Source organism: Acinonyx jubatus, chromosome B1, assembly GCF_027475565.1.
Source record: "Acinonyx jubatus isolate Ajub_Pintada_27869175 chromosome B1, VMU_Ajub_asm_v1.0, whole genome shotgun sequence".
NCBI classification, from domain to species: domain Eukaryota; kingdom Metazoa; phylum Chordata; class Mammalia; order Carnivora; family Felidae; genus Acinonyx; species Acinonyx jubatus.
In genome coordinates, this window is record NC_069382.1 from 161,083,977 (window position 1) to 161,111,436 (window position 27,460).

The window sequence follows — 27,460 nt, forward strand, 5'->3', positions numbered from 1 at the left end:
TGAAAGAAGATAAATAAGTAACCCACGGTCAGGGGGCCAAAAAGTGATAGAGATAGGTTTGCATCTAGATCTCTTCAGCTCCATAATGTTTGCCCTTTGAGATCCACCTGCTATCTGTTAATGGACTATAAGGAGTTTTGCTGTACTAGATATTTTCAGACAATATCTGGCTGTCATTCTGGGATATTAAAAAAGGCATTATTCTCCAGAGTCATAAGAATAAATAGAATCTTTAATATTGTACACTTTTTAAAAAGTTACCATATCAGTATTTGAAGGTGGTGACCATGGAACATGGGCTTTTGCCCCATTGGCCCATAAATAGCATGAGAAAACATCCATTTGAATTCACAGAAGATGTCACATCTGTCATTTTTGTCCTTAAACAGAATTTGGTAGTTTTCCTATTTCCCTTTTTATCAGTCGAGGTTATTATGTGGAAAGTGATTGTAAGGTTTCTGAAGAATAATTAGAGGGGGTGTGTGGGGGAAATAATAAGAGTAGTGGAGTTCAGATAAAAATAATTTGAAGGTTGTTTTCTATAGCGCATGCTTATTTTCTTCTAAAAATTCAAACTTGCTAGAACTCAAGTGCAGTGCTTTGAGAGGAAAATTTAGGTACTTAATAATTTAAATATTTTCTCTTAGTTTAAGGATTATATAGATGTATCCCAAGTTATAGGATTTTTTTTTTCCTTTAGTGTTTCTGGCCACTGTCTTGGAAATTTCAAATTTCTTCTAAATAGAGGCCTTGGTGAAGAGCTGTCTTGTTTTGTGCTTATTTTCATCTAACATGCATGTGCTGTGTCTCATGTTTATGTTTGCTGTCTCACATTGCTTTATTTAGATGCCATCTAACAACAGTATCAGAAAACAAATAGAAACACTCCAGGTGAGTTGTGTTGATGTTACAAAGTAAAATATTGCTTTATCTCCTTTAAGTGTGGCTTTTTTTTTCTTTACCCATTGTTGCACTGCATGTCTAATGTATTTATTCCAGCCCGCTTCTCCTCTTGTAAAAGAAGACTAGCACACAGCAGGGACACTGTACATGTTTAATATTAATGTCATCCCAAGAAGATGAATTTACGAGCTACAAGTGATCATGAATGTTGATTCTTAACCAAAATCCTCCATTTTAAAATATCCTGTTTAATTTGTTGTTTAAGTAACATTACATTAGTGACACTGTTATAGACGAAATAAAAAAAAAAAAACATTTTCCGATGCAATTAAGGAGACAGCTTAGATTTTAAGTATGATTTTTGATGCATAACTTTTTAAAACTTATCTTCTGTTGGTTTGGATTTTAAGCAAAATATTTTGGGTTTGGTTCATGGTAGAAAAAAGGGAAAGATACATTAAAATGATTGCGGCCAAAGAACATACTGGACATATCAAATGTTTATTGGATTCTAATGTATGTAACAATCTGCTTATTCGTATTATACCAAAATGGTGACTGGGGAATTATCTACTCTTTGGGTAAGGCTCAGATCATTTTAGGATGTTTTTATTATTCAGACATGTTTGACAGCATTTCAGTGGCTGAATACACAATAATTGATGTATCATTTTTCATCTTGGTTTTGTTCAGTGTAGAATAACTGCTTTGTAAACATAGGAGTCCATCTTGGAAAGTTTGAAAATCAAGTTTTTTTTCATTCTAGATATCTCAGCCCTTCACGTAAAATAATCCAAAATACTTTATTAACCATTTATATGAAGACATTTTTATGTGGAATTGGACATAAATATTTTTAATATATAACATGTATTAATTTGTATCAGTTGTATTTTGAAAATATAATTTAATGTGAAAATACTATTTGGAATGTACATCAAACTAATTGAACATTTTTTGATACCTGATATTTTGCATTTCAATGACAGAAAAAAAAAGTTACGTGATAGAAAAGAAAGTACTATAAAAAGCTTGGTTGTTACGAGTAACCTGCACACATTACTTACTACTTTATATGTTACCTTAGTTACATTAGTAATTAATAACTACTTGGGGAGTGAGTGTATTTGAAATTTGGAATCATTATGATTTGGCAATAGAAGTAGGGACTGATGTTGAGACACTGACCAGCAGAATAATTGGTATTCCATTCTTAATTATATCAATTCTTCACATAGATGAGCAAAATTCTATTTTCTGATCGCTGTTTCTTTTACTTGTCATTTGTCATCTTTTTGTATTGCTTTTAATCATACATAGTTGTCCATTTTTCTATTTCTCAAGAAAAAGTAAAATAGAATGGCTAAATTACTTAGAATTTTAAAACTTTGTTTTGTTTGTTGCTGTATATAAAATAATTACTCAACAATAAGAAATCCCCCAAACTAAATTAAATGAATGCTGATTTATGACAGTCAATGCATGCTACAACCAATCAACATACACAAAGAATTTCTCCTAATAAAGTTGATCATGAGCTACATTTTCAAAATTCAGCATTAAATCTCATTACATGACCGGTCATCTGAGAACCTTACTTTTTATAATAAGTGGTATGAAGAAAAAGTTTGCTGATCAAGTTGTGATTGAAATGAAATAATTTTCTTATTCTAAATGATAATAATTTAAGTAATGTCTAAGTAAAATTTGAAGGTATAACAACATTTATGGAGCATTTAACATGTGCCAGCAGTGTTCCGAGTGTTTTTCACACAAAAACTTCCTTAATGTGTGAGGTAGGTACCATTTTATCTTCATTTTTAAAGGTGAGGAAATTGTGGTACCAAGCGGTATAAAAGTGCCCCCAAAGGTGAGGTGTGGCCAGTCATTCCTAACTTCAGAGTCCTTGCTCTTCCGTAGTCCCTCTTGTAAGGATAATCACTCAGCAATAGTTTGCGTTATTTCATAAATGCAAGTACCCATAATAACCTTTGGTGGCCTAAGTTTTAACTAAGTTTGGACTGCAGTGAATTGCTCCAAAGATAAGGAATCCTTCTATCATGATGTCAATATTGTGTGAACTGTTTACTGCCAAGTAGGTTGATGTGTGTATAAGATAGGAGTTCTTTCAAGTATGAATATCCTTCTGATATTTTTACTAAAGGAATGGCTCGGACTTACCTCTCAGCTTTCTGTACTTACTGTATACCGAACGTATATTTACACATTTAAACCTGCTTTAGATTGAATACAGAGAGGAGTGGGATAAGGGCTTTTAGTTGTTGGCAGAGATTGTATTTAATCTTAAATGATTGCAGGTAGTTTAATAAGTTTATTTTTTATTCTCTCTTGTTTTTGAACAGAATAAAGATCCTAAAATGTCTCGAGTTGCACTGGAATCTTTGTATAGATTGTTGTGGGTTTATGTAATTAGAATAAAATGTGAAAGCAACACTGTAACTCAGAGGTGAGTGCCTTTGCATTAAAATGGATTTTATAAAGATCTTGGTAAAAAAATCACACTGATGACATTATAGTTAACATTTTATAAAGACCTTGAGAAGGAGAAGGCATTTTCTTGACCTCTTATGAAGAATAGGAAGAATGTTTGTTGATGTCATTATCTCTTTATGACTCAGTCTTTTTTTTTTTTTCATAGTCGTCTTATGAGCATAGTGTCAGCACTTTTTCCGAAAGGTTCACGTAGTGTGGTTCCTCGTGATACACCTCTCAATATATTTGTGAAGATTATCCAGTTCATTGCTCAGGTAAGTGCCTTACCTCACAATAACCGAAGTAATTTGGAGTTTTAAAATTTGTTACACATCTAAAAGCGTGATAACAGAACTCAAGGGGACCCACAGGTGGAGCACTTAATTTAGGAAGGGTCAAGGAAGTATTTCTCAGTCCTGCTGTTGCTCCATTGACTAATTACTTCCTGAGTATCTCCAAAGGTTTTTGGCAAATTGTTTTCTCATGCATTCATCTAGTTTCTTAGGTACAGATACTAGAATCCACAGTAGCTAGTTGAACCCAAAGGGAGCTTTGAAGGAATATAGATGGTTCACAGAATCGAATCACTGGTAGGACTACGAATGACTAAGAGGAAATTGCAGAATTGGGCTATCAAGGTAGCTGTGGCCTTTGCCACAGACAAAAAGCTGCCAAATTGGAAGTCATCACAGTTCTTTCAGAATCCTGCTACTGCCGTGGTCCCCACTAGTAGAGGATTCCTTCCTTCCTGTCCTCCTCCTCTTCCTCCTATACGTCAGTCCCTATACGTGAGTCCCAAAGACTCACATGAGTATACCAGTTGGTAGGGTCTAAATCACATCCTAAAGCCCACTGCTCTGAGGCATTCTGAGAAATACAATTTTAGCTTTCTAGTGTCTGCTAGTAAAGGAAGGTTTATTATAAGGGGATTAAATAGGTGCTGAGCAAGCAGATCCAGGGTTTTGGTCACATTCCCTTTGGGGACATCAGCCCTGGAAGAAGCATAGGTAAGGTTACTTCATCAGCTAAGGAAAATGCTTTGATTCCAGAATATTCATTGTGGTCTCTTTGAACTAAAACTGTGACAATTTCGATGATCTGTAATGTTATTTTTAACAGTAAAGAAATAAGGAATATTTAAACAAAATGAATACATTTCTATTTACGGCAGCCCAGAACTAATGATAATTGGATGGATATAAATGTGTCAGTAAGGTGAATGAAAGCAAACTGTGCTTTAGATCTAGTGTTTAGTGGGGTGCCTGGGTGGCTCAGTCGGTTGATCATGTGACTCTTGATTTCAGCTCAGGTCATGATCTCACAGTTTGTGAGTTCGAGCCCCATGTTGGGGGCTCAGCTGACAGTGTGCTTGGGATTCTCTCCCTCCATCTCTCTCTCTGTCCTTCCTCCTCTCTCTCTCTTTCTCTCTCAAAATCTCAAAATAAATAAATAAATAAATAAATAAATAAATAAACAAACAAACAAACATTAAAAAAGAAAAAGATCTAGTATTTACAAAACTTTTGCCATTGGCTCACATCTCTTTCCTTTCTCTTGCCCTCGGATCTTGTCCACCCCCTTGGATTAATCACCTTATACCAACACTCCATGAAAACTATGTAACTCCTCTCAGACATCAGCTAATCTTACTGATCTTCTTTTTCCTTGGAGATTTCCTTCCTGGAGACCTATTCTTACCGTCCCTGTGTGAACTCACCGCTCGCTAGGCCTGCCGCATGCCTGTTGTTTCGGGACTCCCTTTTGCCATCATTCTGGGAATTTCTTCACTTAGATTTTTGAATATGATTTTGCTAAATGAATGTTTAAAATGTTTATCCTGTTTGTTGGGGCATTAAATCATTTGATAAATAATATATTTATAGTCATTTTTTTTTAAATCTTAATTCATACGTATTTTTCTTTTGTCCACCTAGATCTTACGGATACAAACCTGGTGCCATTATATGTATGATTCTTAACATGATACCCAACATATAGTAGTAGAAAGTTATAAAGATCTCTTGATTGCTATTTTTTTCTAGGAACGTTTGGATTTTGCAATGAAAGAAATAATATTTGATCTTCTCAGTGTTGGAAAATCTACTAAAACTTTCACCATTAATCCAGAGGTAAAAAAAATTATTATCCTATCTCAAAATCTTTTTATTTAAACTTTTTTTTAGAGCAGTTTCTGGAATCAGAACTCTCAAGCTCAAATCTCTAGTTAGAAGCTTTACTTATAATTACTAGTGTGATGATCTAGGACCAATTATTTCACCTTTCTGATAGCCAACTCAATTTTAGCAGTAGTTTCAAGTAGGGTGAAAAATTATCAAGGGAGGATGTTTTCCAGATGAGTCAGCGTAGCTGACTTCTAAGGTTGTGACATGAGCTCAGGTTTCATTTATTAATATCAGTATCAGATTTTTAAAAATAAATATCATTTACTTTACATTTATTGAGCACCAAAAATGTGTCAGGCACTGTTGTAGGTGTGAGAGACAACGTGGGCAAAAATCCTTTTCCCCAGAGGGAGATTGATAAAAATAAAAAGGCAAAAGAATTAAATACTAAATATTTCCTACTTCTGTGGCCCTGTTATTCACTTAGTAAACCCTAACTCACTCATTAGACATTACATTTTTAGATTGTTCAAAAGATTTTGCAAGTAACATTGGAGAATATAAAAAGGTTATCTCTTTATTTCTTTAAAATTACTGTGCTGGTCCTTCTCATAATCAAATCCTAAAACATACATTTATGTAGTTAACAAAGAAGTTGGAAAGTTGTTGAAGCTTTTCGTTTGTAGGATTTTTAAGATAGATGAATAATTATTTCTAGGTATATACAGTGAGCAGAAATGAGAAATGAGTGTTTTTATAGATGATATACTGAATGTGTTTCCAGCGTCAAAATCATGTAATGAGATTTTCTTGAACATCCATTTTCAAAAACGTCTTCTCCCATTGAATAAATTTATTTCTGAATATAATTTTTTCCCTCACTGAAGCTCTTACGCTAGGAGTAAAAGAGTGGGAGTTCTGTGTTTTGTTTTCTTTTCCATGGGCTTACTCTGTTAGTATTATCGTCAGTCTCCGTTTTCTCTTCAGAATCTTTTTAAGCTTGCGAGAGCTAGTTTAGTTAAAGCCAGAAAAAAAATCATCCATTAATCCATTTAATCAAACACATGCAAATTGCAACACACCAAAAGAATGAGTACGTGCGGGTCCTTCTGTGAAACCCAGTACATTATGGAGCTTTCCCACTTCTTCAAGATGTTTTCTGTGATTATGTGACATGACCATGTGATGTTTAGACTGAGGGAGGGCACCGGTACTATGCTGTATATAAAGATGAGGAAAGCTTAAAATCTTAATCTTATTTAAACTTAAAAAAAAAACCATAAATAAAAGTTTTATTGTCTTCCTGTATTCCAGCGAGCTATCTTGCACATCCATGGGGATGCACACACCTACCTTAGAGACCACTGGCGTAGGTCAGAAAAAATGGCAGCTTGGGCGGAGACAGTGGTGGTGCAGATGGAGAGAAGAGTGCCAACTGAGAAAAGAAACATTGAGAAGGGACCTTGTTTGAGGGGAAAGTACATTTGGCTTGAATGAGTCAAACCTGAGACATCTTTTTGACATCCAGGTAGAGATGTCAAGTGGGTCTGAGGGTCCGAGTTCAGAGAAATGAGGCAGGTGATGTGGTGTGGGTGCTAACTGAAGCCATGTAGATACATGAAGTTGCTTTGGGAGAGAAAACATGAGGAGAGGAGACGGTAGCCGAAGACCTCGTCTTGAAGCAGTCTAACATTGGCCCTGCGGCTAAAGGAGGCCAAACCTGAAGTGCCAGCAGAGATGACTCAGCCAGCCATGGCACAGATGAATCAGAGGAAGGAAGTGTTTCAGGAAGCAAAGGAATAGTTGACAGTCCTGTGCTGCTGAAAAGTCAAACAGGCTGCAGGCAGACCGACCACTCTTTTGAGCAGAATGGTCACTGATAAGTGAGAGTTGCCTCAGGAAAACATTATGGGGGGGGGGGGGGGGGACATGCTTCATTAAGATGAGCATAGCTAACATAGCATAGCATAGCTAACAGCAGGTAACAGAATGTCCCCGGTGGAAAGGAAATGTTGAAGACACAAGCAAGAGAAGGGGTCATTGGTGGTGTACCATTCCCATCCCCGGGAAAGGAAGAGCAAATGGAATTGTAACCACCAGGAAGCGCAGTGCTGCCTAAGACTGTCATAAGATCAAAGGAGAGGGAGAAGAGGTGTTAGCTACCATAGTGAGAGACTGAGGACAGTTGATGGTTTTTTTCTTTCTGTGAAGTAGGAGGTGTGTCATCTGCCTAGAGAGAGGAGGGCATGGTAGGAGGGTAGGACCGCTGAAGGCAGGAAGAGGTTTGAAATAAGCTTTATAGAGAATAGGAGAGCCAGTTGACCTCAAGTGAAGGGACGGCATTTGGGAATTTGATAGTAAAACAAATTGTGACGCCTCAACTAGTTAAACAATGTTGGGCAGAAAGGTTGGTTGTCCTCCCGGGCCTTCCTGCCCCCCCCCCCCCCCCCGTGTTAATTGACGAGGTGTTTTTAACAAGAAAAAAGGATATTTTCTGACCTTCTGATTTCATTCTCAAACTTTTTTTTCCCGAAGAGAATGAACATAGGCCTGAGAGTCTTCCTTGTAATAGCAGACAGTTTGCAGCAGAAGGACGGAGAGCCACCGATGCCAACAACAGGGGTCATCCTTCCCTCAGGAAACACTCTCCGTGTAAAGAAAATTTTTCTCAATAAAACGTTGACGGACGAGGAAGCAAAAGTCATAGGTTGGTGTTAACTCAGCCAGACAATTTGCTTTGTGATACAATTTAATATTCCTTTGGAAACATTTATGATCAAATCTAAAATGAATATATTCGTCTAGTGTGGTTATTCCAGTAGAGAGTGATAGAAAAATGAATACAGGTTTGATAATACCTCTGAGTTTTCATATGAAGAGTCTTCCAGTTTGGCCTTTATTTTCTTACATGATACTGTTCACTGCCTTTTGTACTTCCTTCAAAGTAATTTTAGTTCCGTGCTTAAGTTTTATATATTCTGTCCAGCACACTAACGATGATCGTTAGGGAGAAGAGTGTATCACAGTTGAAATTCCTTTCCTTGGTGACACCAATAAGCTGATGCCATTTAAAGATAGGCTTTTATTTTTTCTGGGAAGTAAGTATGACTGTTCTTTATCTAATTTCTGACATTTTGTAACCGTGACGTTTTTTCTCTAGGAATGTCAGTGTACTATCCTCAAGTGAGAAAAGCATTAGATAGCATTCTCAGACATTTGGACAAAGAAGTTGGGAGACCAATGTGTATGACTAGCGTGCAGATGTCCAATAAGGAGCCTGAAGATATGATTACGTACGTAGGAAGCTCTTTCCCTTCGTTGCCATTTCAGTTTTCATAAAAGGGCACACGTGATTGATTCTTGCTTGCTCCCTTACTCTCTCCTTTGCAGCTGCCCCATATTGCTCCCTGCTGCAGGTGTTGATATAGCAAATCCTTCCGCCTGCTCAGTTGTATTCTTCAAAGTGCTATCAAACTAGCATAAGTAGCAGAAGTCATCCTGGATCTGTTTAGCTGTCAGTGACGAGGCCCTATACTCATTCCATGACCGATAGATAAATCCGACTTACCCTTGGTATGTGTGGATGTAGTTGTCTTATTAAGTCAAACACCTACTCTTATTTCCAGAACCCCAATAAACAAAAAAGAAAACGTGAAAATCTCCTGGTAACAAAAGGTACAGAGGGGAATAACGGAAGTAGTGTTTTCAAGACAGGGCCTCAGGCCCCTGGGTCACCAGGCTTGTCGCTGCTTGCCGTCCGGCATCTTTTTTCCTTGATGTTAGGGACTTTCTCCTCGGGACGATGTATTGATTATATGGCAGTAACTTGTTTTATTTGCTAGTCAGTATCCACATATCCTGTAATAAGGCAGGACATTTTTTTTTTCGATATTAATGTCTGCATCACAGGTTTTAGAACCCCAAACTGGATATTTGATCTCTCAATTTAACTAATATACAGTTATTGTATACTAGCGTCTTCTAATGTCTCCGAGAACTTCTCCAGTGTTGACATTTTTTTTTCCCCCTCTGCATCACTTCCTCTGGAAAATCTACGTCACAACCACTTCCTTACTGTGTGAATGAGTCTGCCCTCCCTGGGCTCCACTGGCTGTGTGCATGGAGTCTGCTAACATTCCCTGCCGGCTCTTTCCTCTGTACCTCCTGTAAAGTTTCATTCGAATTTCACTCACAGGGGTATCACTTTTCCTTTCTCTGCTGCACTTTAGTCTTTATTGGCCAGTTTCTTCCCTTGATTATCCATGTTTGCAAAGTATCACCTGAGTTTTATCGCTGGCGACCAGGAGGCAACATAGTTACACTTTGTTGTCTGTGTGAACAAGTAACAAATGTGCAGTGACCAATCACAACAGACTTGGGAAAAGTGACATGATTGGGGTGCCTGGCTGGCTCAGGTGGAAGAGCAAACGATTCTTGGTCTCGGGGTCTTGAGTTCGAGCCCCATGCTGGGTGTAGAGATTACTTTAATAAATAAAACTTAAAAAAAAAAAAAGTGACACAATCAGGGATTATGATGCACATCTGTTTATTTACATAGTGATTTGCAGGGAAACTGGTATTATTTAATCAACTCGTTGGAACTGAAATTCATGCATATTGGAACCATCTGAAGAGAACACTGACTATATAAAATCTCTAAGAGTAGGTAGCAAGTCTTTTGCCACTATAAAGAATACTGACCCCAGTACGTTAAACGTCCAAATTCTTTTCTACATGAGAATTTTTTAGCCCACCTTAAGAACAATTTGGATAAAATAAACTAAGATCCTCATCTTGAAATATAGACCAAAATAAAAACAAAAACCAGGGTGTTAAGAGATTAGATATTTAAAGTAAAAATTAAAAAATCATTGAATAACTAGAAGAAAATATAGTAGAAATAAATTGTATCAAGTCTCTGGAGGAGCCCAGATTTTCAAAATTGACATTAATTCTGTAAACATTTAAATAGGTGTATTTGTGTGTGTGTGTGTGTGTGTGTGTATTCTGAAAATAAAATGAAAAGAACAGACAATACCAACAATAGAATATGAGAATGTCTTTTTTAAGACCCTCATTAATGTATAATAATAAATGAAAAAAATTATTTTTGTTGGGGCACCTGGGTGGCTCAGTTGGTTAAATGTCTGACTCGATTTCGGCTCAGATCATGATCTCCTGGTCGTGAAGCAGAGCCCCACCCTGGGCTCCACGCTGAGTGCAGAGCCTGCCAAGATTCTCTCTCTCTCTTCCTCTGCCCCTTCCCTGCTTGCTCTCTCTCTCTCTCTCTCAAAAAAAATTTTTTTAATTAATTTTATAGGTTCCTAAAATAACCAATACTTGGTTATTTAATAATCTCATTGTTACTTATTATGATTTAGTAATTAAATAGTCTTTATTCGGGCGCCTGGGTGGCTCAGTTGGTTGAGCATCTGACTTCGGCTCGGGTCATGATCTCGTGTCTGTGGGTTCAAGCCCCGCGTCGGGCTGTGTGCTGACAGCTCAGAGCCTGGAGCCTGCTGCAGATTCTGTGTCTCCCTGTTTCTCTGCCCCTCCCCTGCTCATGCGCGCTCTCTCTCTCTCTCTCTCTCTCTCTCTCTGTCAAAAATAAATAAAACATTAAAAAATTTTTAAATATTCTTTATTCAAGGTTAGATATTAATTTAATTTAATTTAATTTAAAATAATTGTATTCCACATAATTTACTTAAATGCAATTTATTATTTAAACATAATCATTTCTGTAGTTTTCTAATTATTGAAAATCTTTTTGCTTGCTAGCTATATTTTCTTTCCTGTTATCTCTTTATTCTTTTGTCTATTTATAAACTGATAATTATTTGCTGGGTTTGTATGAATTCTTTTTTATAGTAAATACATTAAACTTTTTTAGGGGGAGGGGACTCCTACTTTCTGTAATTATTTTTCCAAGTTTGCTTTCATTGCCCAACATATGTAATAAGCGTATTAAATCCTGTTGTATATTTTTCAGAGGGGAAAGAAAACCCAAAATTGATTTGTTTAGGACTTGTGTTGCTGCTATTCCAAGGCTGATTCCTGATGGTATGAGCAGAACTGACCTCATTGAATTGTTAGCAAGGTAACTGAGAATCACTCTTTGCTATGTTAATTTTTACCTCTTTCAATCCCTTTAAACTTCGAATACACTCCTGTTACTGTTGTCACTAACAGAGTAATAAGGACACGTTCAGTACTTTACTTGATCCACTTTCTAAACTTGCATTGTGTCTTTTGTGTTTTGTGAACACATTCTCCCCACTCATTTTTAACTTTTAAAGTTCTTTTGGATTCCTCTCTACAAATCCTACTTTTCGACTTCCTATCTTTCCTTCTAGTGTGTCTCTTAGGATTTCGATAACACGTTATTCCTGAATAGATGTGTGGTGATGCCCATTAGGCAGTTAACTGCCGTGTTAACTCTTGAAGCCCTTTCTAGAGCTCGTTTTCACTTATTTTTCCTATTGTGGAGCCCGCAGGGTTCAAGTTTTTGCTTCTGTTTCCTCTGTTGGGTTTGTCATAACTTTATAGAGTAAGAAATAACATGACAACCAAATGTAAATACTTGCTTCCAAAGCTAATTCTAAGTTGAGGGGAAGGCTTGTTGGAAGCTGCTTTGTCGATGTACGTAGGGATTCCGTAAGTAAGGGGTCAGCAAGCTGCTTCTGTAAGGATGACATAGTGAGTATTTTAGGATTTGCAGGTCATATGGTCAGCATCACAGCTGCTCCTCTCTGCAGTGCAGGGCAAAAACAGCCACGGACCTCATGGAAAGGAGGGGGTGTGACCGTGTTCCCATGGTGCCGCATACATTCTGGCCCTTGAGCCATGGTCTGCTTGCCCCCACTCTAAATGAAAAGCCAGGTGTAATGACTGTCACAGAGCAGTGATACTTGACTGTACTGAAAGATGTTTACTCCCTGCCAAGCACTTACCACGGACTTAAGTTAAATTCGCCGTGAACAGTTAATAGACTTCTCTAGCAACCCCTTTGACCTCCTCTGCGAAAACACCTAGCACCGCACACAGCCATCACTATCCTGTCCTCAACCTTTGTAGGTTGCCATCGACATACAGAATGGCATTTGTCTCTATTCAGGATGACGAGGAGAGAAAAGGAGTTACTTGGAGATTTTACACCATGAGATAAATTCATCCCTTTGCACTCTCTTAATTTTTTGCTGTGAATTGAAGAGTTGCAAAGTTCATGTCAGCGTTAGGGAAGGAAAAGAGGTGTAATGATTTGTAATGTTATTCTTGGGAAAACAGTAAACAGCTCTCACTCAGTTGCACTCTTTCTACTCGCCCTAATTTAACTCGCCTGCATTTGTGGCTTAATGGTCCCGTATCCCCCGCCAAAATGAAACTCCCTCTACAAGGGTCAGGGATGGAGGAGCCTGGTGAAGGGAGCAAACATCTGAACAGTAAATGACAGCTTTGCAACTTGATTTACTTTGCATCCTTTTCCTGTGATATTAATTAACTAATTAGCTTACTTCAGCAGAAAGGAAGATTCTGCGTTCTGCTCTCTTTTGTCCCCCATTCTGATCATTTGGAATTGCAATGTCTAAATCTTGTTTTTGTTTGTTTTTAAAGCAAGTAAGCAAAACAAAGATGCATTTGTAGACCTGTATGCTATGTCTAAGGAAAGTTAATTCTTCTGCCTTAAATTAGCCAGGCCACCCTGTTGTTCTCTACACAGTGGTGAGCTCATACGTGTATAGCATGAGTTACACAGATAGGTGTAAGATGGGCATGAAGATTTAAGGGATGTTGAAATAACCTTTAAAGTCAGCATCATGGAGACAGTCACTGTGCCTCCACAGTACCTCCCTTGGTGCCGCTATCAGAGACAGAATGCTGGGCTAGAGATCCTTAATCTGATCCCCTGTGATGGCTCTGTCAGGCTGCTCTCACTGCTGCCACTTCGTGGGGCTAACTGAAGTCTGTCTAGCTGTAGTAAGTTTTCTCTTCGGTCTCATTGCCGGTTGAAGGTTGGCTTAGTGAAGACCAGAATTGAGTTCAGCAGGGTGAAGACTGTGACATCTCCTTCCACCTAAAGCCCACGGCTTTCCTCCTCTGTCTGTGAGGATGACTCCACCCTCGCAGCTTCCTAAGCATGTAGTTGTGGCACATGCTTAATATCACCTATTAACCTTACTCGTTCAAGCTGTTTCCAACACTGATGCATGTGTTTTGATGGTCAGTCGCTAAAGTAATCCTGTTCAGCCCCAGATCAGAAACTCCTGCCCACAGAGTATTACATATTGGTAGCTTCACTACTGGGGCCATCTTTTATGGTTTTCTTGTTGATCGTTCTCTTTATGTTCTGGTAAAACCCATTAGCTCATATTATGTTCATGTCCTCCGATTGTTTTGGTATCTCTAAAAGGTAATTTTATACAGCCTCTTCTCTAATTTGCTTAGATTTAAACTCCCTTTAGGGACTTCCGTGTTAGAGCAACCTTTTTCCCCTCAGGTGCACTCCATTTATATTACTGCAAATTTACTCTCATGCTCACCTTCAAGAATTATCTCCGTTAACTTGATTTCATCTGGGTTTATTCTATTTTCTTGTTCACAATCGACCATCTTATAGTTTAACTGTAACCTCAGCAGCATGAAAAGGACAGAGACAAATCATGTTCTTTCCAGTGATAGTAAAGGACTACATAAATGTGAAATAATGCTTAGATATTATATGAGCAGATATAATTTTTGACTACAAGAAAACAGCATTTTAAGGATTAAAGAATTTTTAAAATGTAATTCTGATATGCTGATCTGTATTTTTTCAAGTGCATTTTCATTATGATCAAACTTTCCTGAAGTTTTTTAAAAACACCAATATTAATAGTTTCATATGTGAATTTAAACACGAGAATAACCTAAGTGTGAATATACACAAAAAGGGAACATTGGTTCCCATCCTCATACTCCTTACAAACCTCGGAGGAGGACATCTTTTTTTAAGTTCTTAGTTTTAGGTTTTAGATGATGAAACTACGTGGAAGGTTCTGAGGTTTGCTAATGGAATTTTGTTCTTGGTAGGCTCACAATTCATATGGATGAAGAACTACGTGCTCTGGCTTTCAATACCCTGCAGGCACTAATGCTTGATTTTCCAGATTGGCGGGAGGATGTTCTTTCAGGATTTGTTTATTTTATTGTTCGTGAAGTGACTGATGTCCATCCCACGCTTCTTGATAATGCTGTAAAGATGTTGGTACAATTAATAAATCAGTGGAAACAGGCAACCCAAATGCACAACAAAAACCAGGACTCCCAGGTACCAGAGTCTTTTGTTTTGTCCCTTTGTATGTGGTCAGTGGTAACTGACCAACAGTCATGTTAATAGCTGTTGATTTCTTGCAAACTAAACATTTGATCGGTTTTGTTTGCTTTCGAAGTCTTATAATCCCTAAACTAAACCTCCCTGCAGTTCAGATGTTAAATATAGTGTTCGTGTGTCCAACCTTTCCAACCCTCTTCCTTTCGTAACAGTTGGTTCTGAATGAACACAGAGAGTAGAGGCAATTCTAGCTTACGTTTAGGTTGTTTCCAGTATATTTAAAGATGATATAACAATTTGGGGGAGTATTCCATTTGAGTTATTTGATTGTTTTACCCATGGTACTAGTCCCTGCTTCACATCTGTGGTTTGTCTGCTCCTTTACCATGAAAGGTACTCAGCTTCTTGATTTATATAACATATTGCCCTAGAACCTTGGAATTTTAGAGCATTATCATCTAAATCAATCTAGCTCGCAGCCTTCAGTGAGCATGGAGAGAAGCCCAAGAACCCCTATTTCCAACAAGCTCCTAGGTGATGCCATGCTGCTAGTCTACACTTCGAGTTCAAATTGTCCCAATTCAGTCCCTTCATTGTCCACATAGAAGTGTTAGGCCAAGAGTGATTAACAGTGTCAGCTCCAAGTTTACAAAGTAACCAGAGAATGCCAGAAGCTCCATACACAATTCATATTTAGACTGCCAGTTAAAAAGCTTTTTATCTCTGTGTACACTGTTACATTTTTTTTTAATGTTTATTTTTGAGAGAGAAAGAGAGAGGATGAGCAGGGGAGGGGTCAGAGAGAGGGTAACAGAGGATCCAAAGCGGGCTCTGCACTGACAGCAGTGAGCCCAATGTGGGGCCCAAGCTCATGAACCAAACCACGAGATCATCACCTGAGCTGAAGTCGAAAGCTCAACCGACTGAGCCACCCAGGTGCCCCTGCGGTGTTACATTTTTGTGAATTAAATATTATTTAAGTTACTTGAGCTGAGGCAGATCTATAGCGATAATGTATATAATTTGGTTTATTCTTTAATTAATGGTTATACTGGAATGTCTACACATACTCTTTTGTTTGATTTTTAACTTCTTTTTATTTTTCAAGCATGGTGTGGCTAATGGAGCTTCTCATCCCCCTCCTCTGGAAAGGAGCCCGTATTCCAACGTATTCCATGTGGTCGAAGGGTTTGCACTTGTCATTCTCTGTAGCAGTCGACCTGCGACTAGGAGATTAGCTGTCAGTGTCCTTAGAGAAATACGGGCTTTGTTTGCACTTTTGGAAATACCTAAGGTAAGATTTAGGTATATCATTTAATTATCTAATGAAAGTACATAAAAACTATTCTTTTGTTCATTCTGTTGCTGCCATGCAGGCATAACTTAACTTATAACAAAGTAACAAAGGCTTTTTGACCTGGTCTAAACTAACTCAGCTGCCTTCAGTTCCATTTGTAACAAATAGTGCTGATGTGCAGTTTTTTTATGTTTTCTTAGGTTTGGCTTTTCTTAATCATTCCTAAATATCTTTAGACATGTGCTCACTTTTTTATAGGGTGATGATGAATTAGCCATAGATGTGATGGACAGGCTGAGCCCATCCATTCTTGAGAGCTTCATACATCTCACTGGAGCTGATCAGGTAACTGTCATGATTTCATGCTATTCAGTCTTGCCTTGGAACTTTAGACATACATACATGCATATGTGAATTTCCTTTACAAATATAATGCATTGAAGAGTATTTTATGCCCAAGTTATAATTAATTTGACTCATTAAGATGGAGAAAAACACTTTGTTAGCAAATGCAACTAAACTTTCCTTAGCTGGGCTTGATTTTTTTTTTTTTTTTTTACAAAGGTCTTATGGTAAGATTTCAAGATGGACATAAAAATAACCATCAAACTTTACTACTTGAAGTTTCTTTTTTGTTCCTGTTTGGAACACATGGACAAGGTTTCTGGGCTTTGAGTGTAACACTTAGCTCTTATAATTCACAACTTAATGTATAACCAAGGGAGAGAGTAATACAATTTTGTAAACCTAAGAGATCAATTATAAATCTTTTCAGTTTAAAGAATTCTGCTTTAGACTATTAACTACGATTTATGCCAACAAAAAGAATAATGAATGACTCTTCTCATGCCTAAAGCCATGCCTGGCTTATAATGGGTATTTTTGTAAATATCTGTTGAATGATAGAGTGAATTGGACCTCTGTTCAGTTTAAGACTTTGTTGTGTCTTTGTTGTTGTTTGAATGACACATAAGTTGCTCTGAAGGTAAATCTTTATCTCTTCAGTATAATAGCTTGGAATTACCATTGAACAAATATTTAAGAATAGGTACCTCTGGAGAGGAGTCCGTTTTCCTGTCTCTTCTGCCTGTGCATATATAGGGCATGTCAGCATAAAGTTAATGGTCCATTTTTCAGTTCCCTCTTAGCTTTAGTATGCCCATGAAAGTTGATCGTTCATACATGAATTATGTCAGTTGTGGTTCTTCACCTTTTTGGTTCATAGATCCTTTGGAGACTAATAAAACCTCTGGAATCTTTCTCCAGAAAAACCCATGTACACACGTACACACAAAAAAACTTTATATGCAATTTCAGGAATTCACTACTCCCTTAAACCTTTCTTGGACCTCATTATTACCTCTGGTCTAGAAACTACCAAGAGGCCCCTTAGAGTTTAATGCAATCCGTGCGGCGGGACTCTGAAACTTGTGGAAATGTGCGATAATCCTTTGCTGTTTTCTCTATGCAGACTACTCTGCTGTATTGCCCTAGCTCGATAGATTTACAGACATTAGCAGAATGGAACTCTTCTCCTATCAGCCACCAGTTTGATGTGATCAGCCCATCACACATATGGGTATTTGCACATGTGACCCAAGGCCAAGACCCATGGATCATAAGTCTCTCCAGTTTTTTAAAGCAAGAAAACCTTCCCAAACACTGCTGTACAGCTGTGAGCTATGCTTGGATGTTTGCATACACAAGACTTCAGTTATTGTCCCCACAGGTTGATATAAAGTAAGTTGTTTTCCTAGTGTAAATTTTAGAACGTGTAGACTGTCAGTTTCTATAAGTACGTATTTGAAAAGTTGTGCAAGTTGGAAATTCCACGAGTAAATAACCTGCCATAACGGACTGACGTATAAGGGGGGGAGACGAAAGATGTAAAGGATGTAGTCTCATAATCCCTTCATCCTTTTCATGTAATTCAGTCTCACCAAATTGCTGGTTCACTTAATAGCACAGTGCTTGGTGCATTAGTATGTGTCTGATGAATCTGTACTGAAGAATTAAGGAGCAGAGGGTCTGGAGAGGAGTGTGGATCTGGATACAGATGAGCGTATAGAAGAAGGGTGCAAAGTGAAGAGACACCAAGCACAGTGACCTTACTTTTCCTGATGACATTATAAGGAAGTCATCTGCTGACAGGGATTAGTGATGATGGCATTAGGGATAATGGCAAAGATTCGGAATAACTGATGATGTGATAGGGTGTTAAACAAGGTCATCATAAACTGCAGTTAATCTCTTCTTGCTCTTAAGTATAGTATTTTTGAACCTGAATTTGAGTTCCCGATTTCACTTTATCCAGTACGTTTTATCAGATCACATGGAATGAGGCCTCTCCTCATATAAGTTGCCCGTATAAACCCAACCCCTGGACGAACCTAACACCTTAGGGTCATCAAAGGCTCTCCAAACCTGGCTTTAGTCTGTACTTTCCCCTTACTTTCTGTCATTGCTGTCCATGTGTTCTTCGGTTAGAACCACACAAACTTCTCCAAGTTCACCGCATGTGACTACAGTTTCCACTATCTTGAGTTTTAGTTCACATGAACCTAGAATGCCTTTTGTCTTCTCTGTCTTCTGTATGTCGACATCTGCTGTATCTCAAATTCCACCTTATTTTTAAAGCCTTCTCTTACATCTCCCAACCCAGAGTAATCATTCCTTCTTTTGGATTTGAATATAGATATTTTTGGTTTTTCTATATGTGTATCCATGCTTATTATATATCTATGTAGATTCTCAGGTATTATGTAGCAAGTATTAGTTATTTAGTGGAAATTGACACTTGCCACCTTGCATAACATTAATGACCTTATCTTAGTCTCCCCTAATTACCATGTTTTAAATTAGAAGCTCCTCTCCTACTCCATTCTCTATCTCCTCTATCATTCTGCATCACAGTTGGCACTATCTGACGTTGTTTTATTCATTTCTGTGTTGTATATCTTCCACAGTATTCATGATGGTAGTGATTTTTTTTTAAGTTTATTTTTACTTATTTTTGAGAGAGAGAGAGAGAGAGAGAGAGAGAGAGCGAGAGCCAGGGAGAGGCAGAAAGAAGGGGAGAGAGAGAGTCCCAAGCAGGCTCCGTGCTGTCAGCACAGAACCTGATGCAAGGCTCGAACTCATGAATGGTGAGATCCTGAGCCAAGATAAAGACTTGGTCACTCAACCAACTGAGCCACCCAAGGGACCTGCTGGTAGTGATTTTTAACAGGGTTGTTTTATTTTGTTTTTACTGCTGCCACAACATTTTCTAAAACAGTAAAACACTGTTGATGAATTAATGAAGTGATATGTTTGCTTTGTTTATCTTAATATATAAATGTACTGAAGCTAAGGACTCTGTGTTAGTATTTTTCTGTTTTGTTTTCCTCTCATTCCTTAATCCCAATAGAATTTGGTGTTTGGAAAGATTTATGGAATTGTTCCAACATATTTTATTGGTCTGTTGTTTCAAGACAGAAATTTGACAGAATCCTTAAAAATGTGGATACTCTTTTGACACTGCAGTTCCATTTTTAGGAATTTACCCAAGAAAATAATAAAAATTTTATTATAATTAAGCATATATTCAAATGTATAGTGTTGTGTATTATAGGGGAAAATTTCTATTAGTTAAAATGCCCAATAATGAAAATTTAGACAATAAAACCTGATCTCTATAGTAATATAGCATACAGTCATCAAAAATGATGTCGCACTGGGGCACCTGGGTGGCTCAGTCGGTTGAGTGTTCGACTTCGGCTCAGGTTATGATCTCGCGGCTTGTGAGTTCGAGCCCCGCGTTGGGCTCTGTGCTGACAGCTCGGAGCCTGGAGCCTGCTTTGGATTCTGTGTCTCCTTCTCTCTCTGCCTCTCCCCCACTTGTGCTCTGTCTGTATCAAAACTAAATAGATGTAAAATAAAAAAAAAAAAAAAATTAAAAAAAATGATGTCCCAGAAGTATAGTCTTTTAGTGGAAGATGTTTAAAACACGTTAAGTACGTACAAAAAAAACCAGTATTGTTCAGTTTTTGTGAGTTAAAGGAGATATATTCAACATGTTTGTATATGAATTGAAGATTTGTAAAAGAATATACTGTGCTTACTTGGATGTGGGATAAAGGGGATTTTCATTTTGTGTTCATGTGTTGTTTTTTTTTTTTCACATCGAGCATGTATAAGAAGTTATAAAATGTGGCCTGTTGAAATAGTAACTTTGGTCACAAGAATAATAGATGATGTTAAAATGATGCTATGTTTTAATTTTCAGTCAAATATGTTATTTATATCTTACCACCATTCCACAGGGCTTTAGCAGCAGTGTAAAACCGTATGTTAACCATCTCTCCTAAATTGATAGCATTTAGCTTTAGTTAAAGAAAACTTCAAAAAATGTCGTATTGTTTGCATTCACCTGCTTCTCTTGCTGTTTTCCCCCTTAGCAGCCCCATCAATGCTAAGAAAGTGAACACTACCACAAGCAGTGACTCCTACGTCGGCCTGTGGAGAAACTATCTGCTCCTTTGCTGCAGTGCGGCGACATCCACGACCTCTTCAACATCTGCAGGTTCTGTGAGGTGTTCTCCTCCCGAGACGCTGGCGTCTACCCCTGATAGTGGCTATAGCATTGATTCCAAAGTAAGGCTTCCCAACCTGCCACTGAATTTGAATGGCACCATCAAATAATGGTTTTCAAGTGTCTTTTCCAGGACCATAAAGGCATTTGGTTGAAAAGTGTGTTGCTTGTACTAACGATGAAAATAGTGTAAGAAATCGCATGACTATCGATTCCTCACTGGGATCAATTTCATATGTATACACACGAACACTGTTGTACTGATGGAGGGTCATGCTCACTGAATTCATCGTAGTGAATTTTTTAAAGGAATTTTCATCCCCACTTTTCCTTATTTATTTTCTATAGGTTTCACACTTCTCAGTATCCAAAATAAATCGTTTAAATAAATACCTTCGTCGAATTTCCCTAAATTATGTAGTGGTACCAATGATACTTGGTAATAACAGTTGTATAGCCTTCATGCTGTGGCACAAAATGTTGCGAGGTGGTCGGAGAAAATTTAGAAAACCTAAGACCTGAGAGTCTTTCTTTAACACCAGTGACTCTTGTAGAAGGAATTTTTTTCTAATTGGTTTTTATGGATCAAAAGACATAGACTATCAATCAGATGGAGGGAATCAGCCTATTATCTGATGGTAAGTGTCTGTAAGAAATTAGGAGACCCACAGAGCCCAAATTCTTTTAATGAACTTGCAGCGAAACATTGGACAAGTCATTTAATGTTTTTAGATTATGTGCACCACAGGTGAATTTTGAAGCCCCATTCACAGAAAAATTCCATCTTTCCATGGCCCTTGATGAAATGTTGATGAAATGTGGATGAAGTGCCAAATTATTTAATTGGATGTACTGTCATTAACGGCTGCTATAAATACCTATTTTTTTTTCAGATTATCGGCATCCCATCCCCTTCATCCTTGTTTAAGCACATAGTTCCAATGATGCGCTCTGAGAGCATAGAGATCACAGAATCCCTTGTTCTAGGTCTTGGCAGGACCAACCCAGGAGCTTTTAGGTAATTATCTTCGTATCTGTTCTCTATGCACTAAACCAGCTAATGTACTGTTGGAGAGAAGGCGTGATAGAGTACTTACTATCCGGACAGTTCATGTCAGTCCTGACATTTACCAGGTAACTAGCCATGTAACATTTAATGAGTCCTGTAATTTCTCTGATCCTTTGTTTCTTCATTTTGACTGAACAGATAAGAATTACCCAATATTCTTCACAGAATGACTGTGAAAATCACATATCTATTCTGTATAAATAGGTTCTAAAAATGATAAAATGCCATGTAAATTTTTAATACTTTTCTACCTATTTACACAGTGATGTGATTATTTTACAGTTTTGGTCTATTGGCTAAAACTATCATTTTTCCTGTTCTTACTCAAGAGAATTAGGTTATTATTTATTTATTTATTTTAATGTTTATTTATTTTTCAGAGAGAGAAAGAGAGAGAGTGAGAGGGAGGGAGGAAGGGGCAGAGAGCGAGGGAGACAGAATCCGAAGCAGCCTCCAGGCGCCGAGCTGTCAGCACAGAGCCCAGTGCAGGGCTCGAACCCACGAACCACGAGATTATGACCTGAACCAAAGTCATACTCTCAACTAGCTGAGCCACCCAGGCACCCCGAGAATTAGGTTATTTTTTAAAAGAAATATTTACATACATATTTTATGTCATCCTTGATATTTTTTATACTAATGAAAAACATCCTTCATTTTTGCCTGAGATTCTGCTTGGTCCTTGCCTTGCCTGCTGGGCCTTGTAGTCATTCTTTTGAGATTGTCCTCCATTGATCTGAGGTGATGTTTGATGTTTCATCTCTGAGATAACACATACAGCAGAGACTAGGTTAGCTAATTACTATGTGTCTGTATTTGTGGGGTGGCGTTCATCATAAATGAAGTCTTGGAAAATTATTTTGTGATAAGTAAATACATTATTGTGCTAATGGAAAAAATAGGATCCAAAGGTGATCTCAGATTCTTAAAAAACAAATTCTCATAAAGAGAAACAGTCCTCAGGCAAAAACTGTAAATATCTGCAGTAGTTTCCATAGATGATGATGAAATTGTGGATGCATTGTGTTTTCTTATTGTCCTTTTTTATTTTTCCAGTTATCCACAATGATCACATTTACAATTCAAAGCCATAATGTAAGCAAAGATAAAGTTATCATTTTCATGAAGTTCATACCCTTTGACTCATTAATGCTATTTATAAGAATTAATCCTAAGGAGATAATCAGAAATGAAGGCAAAGATATTCACTGAGGTAGTATTTATAACAACAAAAATTAGATAAAATTGGGGCACCTGGCCATCTCAGTCAGTAGAGCATGTGACTCTTGATCTTATGGTTGTAAGTTCAAGCTCCACGTTAGGTGTAGAGATTACTTAAAATCTTCAGGAGTGCCTGGGTGGCTTAGTCAGTTAAATGCTCGACGTGGGCTCAAGTCATGGTGTCACAGTTGGTGAGTTCAAGCCCCTCATCAGGCTCTGCATTAACACCAAAGAGCCTGCTTGGGATTCTCTGTCTCTGTCTCTGTCTCTGTCTCTCTCTCAAAAAAAAAAAAAAAAAAAAAAAATTTAGGGACACCTGGGTGGCTCAGTCGGTTAAGCATCCAACTTTAGCTGAGGTCTTAATCTCAGAGTTCATGGGTGTGAGCCCCACATTGGGCTCTGTGCTGACAGCTCAGAGCATGGAGCCTGTTTCAGATTCTATGTCTGTCTGCCTGTCTCTCTGCCTTTCCCCTGCTCAATCTCTGTCTCTCTCAAAAGTAAATAAATATTTAAAAATAATAGTAATAAATAATTTAAAAAGCTTTAAAAAATTACATAAAATTTAATGAATCAGTGAGAAATGAAAGTGGTTAGGAAAATTGTGGTATCCTACTCTATAAAAGAATATTGTGAATAAATTAATGGCATTTAAAAGTCATTATGCTATTAATGGGAAAAAGGATACCATCCCATGTATTATAGGGTTTCAACTATATAAAATGTGTGTGGGCTCAAAATGATGGAACAACAGTCTTAATGGTACTTACCTCTGTGAATTAGAGTAAGTGGCCTATCCCATTTTTTTCTGCTTTCCAAATACAGTGTGCATATGTTCTTTTGTAACCAAAACAAAACAATAAGGATTGTGTTGGAAACAGTAGAATTAGGGGGCACCTGGGTGGCTCAGTTGGTTAAGCGTCCGACTTTGGCTCAGGTCATGATCTCGTGGTTCACGAGTTCGAGCCCCACGTCGGGCTCTGTGCTGACAGCTTGGAGCCTGGAGCCTGTTTCAGATTCTGTCTCCGTCTCTCTCTGCCTCTCCCCTGCTTGTGCTCTGTGTGTGTCTCTCTCTCACTGTCAAAAATAAATAAACATTAAAAAAAGATTAAAACAGTAGAATTAGGGTTAACACTTGCATTTCACATCATTATATTAGTGTTTACATATTTGCACAACAGATTATACCCATTCAGCTATTAATTTAAAAATATATCACTTCCCTTCTAGGGAACTAATAGAGGAATTGCATCCCATAATTAAAGAAGCACTCGAAAGAAGGCCAGAGGTAAGTGTGTATTTTTCTACCATTAAATATTCATCAAGTACTTGTCTTCTATATTCTATGTCAAAATTAGACATAGAATTTTGTCAAAAGTTAGAAATTGAGAAGTAATTACATAAAAGATCGTCTAAAGTAGTTCTGAACACTTTTTTAATATACAAAACTCTTCCCCCCCCCCCCCCCGGGAGATCTTTATGCAGAAACTCATTACATAAAAGATATTAAATTGCTATAACTAGAGTGAGGGCAGTCAGGATCTAGATGGGTCAGCAAACTTCCTGTAAATGGCCAGATAGTAAATATTTTCACCTTTGCAGGTCCTACTGTCTCTGTTGCAACTGCTCAGTTTTGCTGCATAGACTACTAAACAAAGGGACGCAACTAGATTGCAATAAAATTTTATTTAGGCAGACGTGGGCCAGATTTGGCCTGTGAGGTCCATATTTTGCCAACCCCAGGTTTACATTCCCAAATCTATAGGTTTGTGTTCTGTCCTGAGCAACTTTTAGAAACCGCAGGTCCAGTGGGACAGGCAGATATGCAAACCATAACTATAACAATGTGTTATTCACTCAAACGAAGTCATAGGTAAGAGGTTGTACAGACTGTAGAGAGGAAAAGCCTCTGGCTCTGCCTGTGAAGGAAAAGTAGGTAGGAAGCATCAATATTTGAGCTGAAGTTTGAAGCACATTCCTTGGTGGATAAGCAAGGGGAAGACATTCTAGGCAGAGAAATAGCATTTGCAAACCTTATGAAAGAATTTGAACACTGCAGATTCTTTTGCGTGATTATATTATGGAGAAAGTGATTGGTTATGCTGCAAAGCAAGGTAGGTATTATCTCATGACAGACTCCTGGTCTCTGCTTTATTTAGTAGTCCAGTGGTTACCGTATGGCATAGGCATCCGAGAATTGCCTGGAGAGCTTCCTAAAAATTATAGATTCCTGGGCCTGTTGAATGAGAATCCCTGGAATGGAGCCCAGAAATCTTCTAAAAACCACTGTAGATGAGCCTGGTGTAGATGACTGAGAATCACTGCTCTTTATGTCACCAAGGAATTAAAACAGGAGAGGGAGATGGGGATAATAGCTACTCTTTAGAAACTGTAAGACAGCATCTGTACTTCTTTATTTCCTTTCTTTAATTTAGCCTGGTGGAGTAGTGATAGTATCCCCATTTAGTAATTGATTAGACGTTTGCTTCAGAATGATCATGTTGATTACAGTATAGCATGAAAGTTAAAGGATTACCAGAGGAAAATGGAAATGGAAGCAAAATTAAGTAGCAATATTTATACTTCAGAATTTCAGGGGAGAGAAGTCCTGATAGCAAGTGAATAGATAGGTACAATGATGTGCCTTGAATGTAAGATTTGTTTTGAGTGCTGTAGACTCAGTCTTTCTACAGGGATGAGATGAAAACAAGTCAGTTAAAACGTTGCAGAAATCCTCAAAAGCTGTTTAGAAACCATCCTGTTCAGTATGAATTGCTGTAAACTTTATAAAGAGCTAAACGAACTAGTAGTTGTAATGAACTGGTTATCAGCAAATTGGCCTGCTTATGCAAGGCAGGAATCTGGATTTTGTAGGTTTCTAGTTGCTCTGTACTGTGAAAATTACATCATGATGACATAATGAGCAATAGAAGAAAATGATGCAGCAAATCTGTCTCTTCCTACTACATGAGTTCCCACTGGAAGCAGAATCCAGTGGAGATATTATAGCAGTTATAAGCTAGCCATTTGTCCTTTGGCTCTAATAAGACAAATTTATTCATACCATAATGATCAGATAAATTTTTTCTTTTGTATTTCATTTTTGTGTCAAAATTAATTCGTGAGTGGAAAACTTTGGCACAAGCAAAATCTGTGGGGTTTCTTCATTCTCCTTTGTGTTATTTTTTTTTATTTTCCCCGCCCTTCTGTTATATTCGGGGGGACATCTTAGGGATTCTTTTGCTTTCAGTGAGAACAGTTGACTCACCGCTTCAGTTCTTCTGAAGTTGTCAGATTAACAAATAACCTAAAAGTAACTATAACTGTGAGGTAACTATAGGATTTTATTTTCTCCCCCCACAAGGGGTATGGCCGCACAAACTGTCATGTGATTTTATTTGGCTCATTAATCAAACTATCTGCACATGTCTCTCTGATTCAGTGGCCACTAGACTGCTCAAAGTCGACATTACACAAACAAAATAATCGCAATGAGCCCTAAAACCCTAAGTTTGCTATCGACTTCCCCGAAGGACTTTTACTTAGTATCTTTCTATCTCTGGAACAGAATATGAAGCGTCGCAGGCGTCGAGATATTTTGCGAGTACAACTGGTACGAATATTTGAACTGCTGGCAGATGCGGGTGTCATTAGTCACAGGTCAGTGTTGGATTTTGATTTGTAAAACTTTGATTAGGGAACATAATATCGTCTCTTATGAAATACATAAAAACAAAGCATGCTTGCAACAATAAAAACCTTCAACACTGTGAGCATTATTTGCCAGTCCATCTAGTATTAGCCAGCGGCTAAAAAACATGTTGAAAAAAAATCTACCACTAGTACTAGATTGCTTCGGGAAAAAATTGGGTATGACATTCCTAGGATTTTGATATTTGTAGGAATCTAGTAACTCAGGCAAGAGGACAGTAGCCTTGTTTTGTGACTAAGTTAACTTTATCTTACGTCATTTTAAAGATGTATTTCTTGGGCGCCTGGGTGGCTCAGTCGGTTGGGCGGCCGACTTCCGCTCAGGTCACGATCTCGCGGTCCGTGAGTTCGAGCCCCGCGTCGGGCTCTGGGCTGATGGCTCAGAGCCTGGAGCCTGCTTCCGATTCTGTGTCTCCCTCTCTCTGACCCTCCCCTGTTCATGCTCTGTCTCTCCCTGCCTCAAAAATAAATAAATGTTAAAAATAAATAAGTAAATAAAAATAAAGATGTATTTCTTGTAGACTGTAAAATCATATATATACACATCTATCTATACATCTATATAGATAGATAGATAGATGTGTGTGTGTATATATATGTATATATATATATATGTATATATATATATGTGTGTGTGTATATATATATATATATATATATATATATATATATAGGCTAAACACTATAAAGTTTACAAATTTATCCCAGTCATCTATTAGTCTATCCTATTGGGGAAAATCACAAAATCCATGAACACAAATCA

The 27,460-nt window shown here is 37.7% G+C and overlaps 1 protein-coding gene across 9 annotated transcripts in view; it reads left to right on the forward strand.

The window, feature by feature from the left end:
* The window catches only part of FRYL (FRY like transcription coactivator), a 267,508-nt gene that overhangs the window by 157,441 nt on the left and 82,607 nt on the right, over positions 1-27,460 (forward strand). For 7 of the 9 annotated variants that reach the window (XR_008296329.1, XM_053217387.1, XM_053217385.1 and 4 more), the window contains 15 exons: positions 847-891; positions 3,267-3,370; positions 3,563-3,671; positions 5,439-5,525; positions 8,055-8,226; positions 8,680-8,812; positions 11,512-11,619; positions 14,589-14,826; positions 15,938-16,123; positions 16,385-16,471; positions 17,598-17,866; positions 20,566-20,761; positions 21,593-21,717; positions 24,217-24,274; positions 26,555-26,646. Coding sequence is in view for 8 of the 9 variants with exons in the window: in XM_053217387.1 (XP_053073362.1) it covers positions 847-891; positions 3,267-3,370; positions 3,563-3,671; positions 5,439-5,525; positions 8,055-8,226; positions 8,680-8,812; positions 11,512-11,619; positions 14,589-14,826; positions 15,938-16,123; positions 16,385-16,471; positions 17,598-17,866; positions 20,566-20,761; positions 21,593-21,717; positions 24,217-24,274; positions 26,555-26,646 (2,009 nt within the window). In the remaining variant the exon portion in view is untranslated. The remainder of the gene's footprint in view (positions 1-846; positions 892-3,266; positions 3,371-3,562; positions 3,672-5,438; positions 5,526-8,054; positions 8,227-8,679; positions 8,813-11,511; positions 11,620-14,588; positions 14,827-15,937; positions 16,124-16,384; positions 16,472-17,597; positions 17,867-20,565; positions 20,762-21,592; positions 21,718-24,216; positions 24,275-26,554; positions 26,647-27,460) is intronic. The other 2 variants (XM_027056399.2, XM_027056404.2) reach the window with 1 other exon arrangement.